This window comes from Mesitornis unicolor, unplaced genomic scaffold, assembly GCF_000695765.1.
Source record: "Mesitornis unicolor isolate BGI_N332 unplaced genomic scaffold, ASM69576v1 scaffold46811, whole genome shotgun sequence".
Classification (NCBI taxonomy): domain Eukaryota; kingdom Metazoa; phylum Chordata; class Aves; order Mesitornithiformes; family Mesitornithidae; genus Mesitornis; species Mesitornis unicolor.
In genome coordinates, this window is record NW_010164265.1 from 6,495 (window position 1) to 9,490 (window position 2,996).

At 39.9% G+C, this 2,996-nt stretch overlaps 1 protein-coding gene across 1 annotated transcript in view; it reads right to left on the bottom strand.

Annotated features, from left to right (window-relative positions):
- Positions 1–239: 239 nt before the first annotated feature.
- The window catches only part of TUB (tubby bipartite transcription factor), a gene marked incomplete at its 5' end in the record, with an annotated part of 16,125 nt that continues 13,368 nt past the window's right edge, over positions 240–2,996 (bottom strand). Inside the window, 3 exons of the mRNA XM_010194235.1 lie at positions 240–840; positions 1,799–1,970; positions 2,329–2,427. Coding sequence (XP_010192537.1) covers positions 707–840; positions 1,799–1,970; positions 2,329–2,427 — 405 coding nt within the window. The remainder of the gene's footprint in view (positions 841–1,798; positions 1,971–2,328; positions 2,428–2,996) is intronic.

Sequence of the window (2,996 nt, forward strand, 5' to 3'; positions counted from 1 at the left end):
TAAAAAGCATGTAGATGTTAAAATATAACGACAGCTTAGAATTCAAGTGACTTGTGCAACATTATTTTGTGCTTTCTACTTCTCCATTTCCCCCTACTGCAATTAAAATTCATCATGCCCTTCTACATGCACAACAGTAATGCATCAAGTTCAGTCCAGTATAGGTTTTCAACCCTCACACTTGGCTTTACACTACACAAGAGCCTTCCAAATTTAAAAAAGTGCATCTCTTTTGTGATCTTTCTTTTACGTTGGATGATGTGAAGTTCTGATTAGTCGATGTAGGAATGCAACCTTGAGGTATGATTGCAGCCTTGGAATAATTCGTAAATGTCAGAAGAAATTTTTTGAGCGTGCACGCCCTTTCTAGACTTAAAAAAGACACCATGATAATGGTGCTACTAGAGCCACGGTACAGTACGTCATGGCACATCTCCATAACATAATCAAGGACATGAGATAGAACTTCTGTTTACACAAACTTGATGCCACTTCCAGAAAAATATGACAGAAAAAAAGAGGAAAATAGTATTTCCTGAATGTCCTGAATTTTTAGAAGATTCCTTTTACTTTCTCTTCAGCAAGAGTGGTCCTCCACAACTGCATTTTCCCTGACCTGTTTAGTATGGACTGTAAGTGACACCAGCAGGAAGTGGGAATCATATGGCAAACTGCTTCCTTTGAGGGGATGCTCACCCATGCCCCTTTACTCACAAGCCAGCTTGCTGTCAAAACTTGAAAGGGCAATAGCAAAGGCTTGTAGTGCGCACATTGGGTAGTTGTAGTCCATGGTGAACACATCCTCAGCCACACGGCCGAACTGCATCACTATATAGTCAGCTGCAAGAAAGGTCATAAAAAGTGACAAAGCATTATTTTTGCTTGCAGCCATTACTAGGTAAGTATGCATTCAACATCATCCTCTGGCCCAATTCAACAAAATACAAACAAAACACACGCACTCATCAAGCTTCGCAACACTTATTGATGCAAATGGGTATGCTGATATCAGAGGGAGAAGCAAGGACAGCTTGAGTGAGGAACAGCTGAGTGATAAAGGATTGCAAAACTTGTTATGGCCTTCAAATAAACTACGCAGATATAAAGTGTTTTTTGCAAACACAGAGAGAAAACTGCTTCGGCATCGAATGCTCAAACCTCTTTTGTAGACCTAGTGCCAAGTTTCAGATGTAGCAAGAACCAATTAATTCTATTCCTACTTAACTTCAGACAAGTGGACAAGCAAGGATAATGGGAGAAAAGAAGGCGTAATTGTGATCTAGACCTAATCCTGTCTCTCTGTTATATGATATTCAGAAATTCTCAACTTTTTTCACTTTCATACTCTTCGTCAGCAAGAGGAAATGTCAGTCTCATTCACAGTTTGCAGTGTTTCATTGCAGAAGCAGGTGTAATTGTTTCACCTTATAAAATGCAGCAAACGCATACACCAATGTTTCAAAGTCAGTGATGCTCTCTGAGACTGGCACAGCCACTTTCAATATTTTCAATAGTTTTCAACATTCCCCTGCAGCCAAAGCACGGCACTGGTGTAGCCCAGTGTGCTCCAGCACAGTGACACAGGCGTGTGACAGCACACAGCAGAACCACCTGTCTCAAGAATGAGCATTTAAACACCCAACGTGCATCAGGGGCACAGCCACAAGGCAGAGCAGCTTCAAGCTGGACCCACAGAACTAAATCAAACCACTCAGGTAACAAGAGTAAGGACAGAATCACTGTCAGGCTGTGTGTGCAGTCCTGTCTCTACACATTACAGAAAAAGAGCTATACTTACGATCATTATCATGAATAATTTGGAAGTTTTTCACCGAGGCCTGTGTGACTCGACCATGGAAATTTAAAACGTAGGACTGGGTGTCATCATTCCAGACTGGTGTTTTGTTATGCAGCTCAATGACACTCTCTGTATTTTTGTTCTGCCATCTTGCAAGAAGTGTCTCATGTTCCTGCACACATCACAGATACTGGCTTCAGTCTAATGCTCTCACAAGACAAAAAATAAACTCACACAAAAACCACGTTCATGGTTTAGCCCAAAGACTCCACTGTCACCCTTAATCCTCAAAACAGTATGATCGAATGAAACAGAAAACCCTGAGTATCTTAATGCAAATGTGCATTCAGTTCCTTTCCATAGCTTGGAAAAGGTTAGTGGTACCTTTTGATACCAAAATACATCATTATTATTATTTTTGTAGTGTTTTTGTGAGTTTCAGAACAAGTCACACACCCCATTGTTCCACAATTGTTTCAATACTGGTGTTTTTCTAGTAATTTTTATCATTGACTGATGGCATGACTTACATTTCGTGGTCTGATGGAAACTCTTTCATGGTCCATATTCATTCCTGGCACGATCACACTCATTTTACGAGGTCCTTTAAACCCCAAGACATTTGTTTCCTAAAAATGTTTAGAAAAAGAGTTTGTCATGTTCTGTATTCTTAGAGTTAATTTATTCAACAGAAGCACAGTGGCAGCCCAGGGAACTTACTTGTTAGTCAACTCAAAAAACATGAAACTCCTACCTTCACTGGCATTGCCAAACATTCTAGCTTTGCCTTAGAAGCTCTGACAACAGGAAAAATGCAAATAGAGAGGTTTTAAAAAACACTCCTAGCATTGGCTGCCAGCAACCTTAAAACAATTCTAAAAAAATAACTCCTTTGATAAGAAAAGGATATGAACTATCCAGATTGCTTGGCTACTGCTAGACCTCAAAATAACGTAGTTGTAATTTTAAAATCATAAAATTCAGTCACGCATTTTGAGGAGGCACAAAATTAAATATATGGGCCCAACTCCATTTATTCCAGAGCCAGCACAAAAGCAAACAACAGGAAGCTGCCAGTAAGAGCATCTGTTAGCAGTGCTGTGGTTTTCAGAGTCTTCATATAACGTTCTGCTTAGAGATGAGCACGGCGAAAAACAAACGCATTAGCATGAATGCAAATTTTTGAGCTATGAAGGTA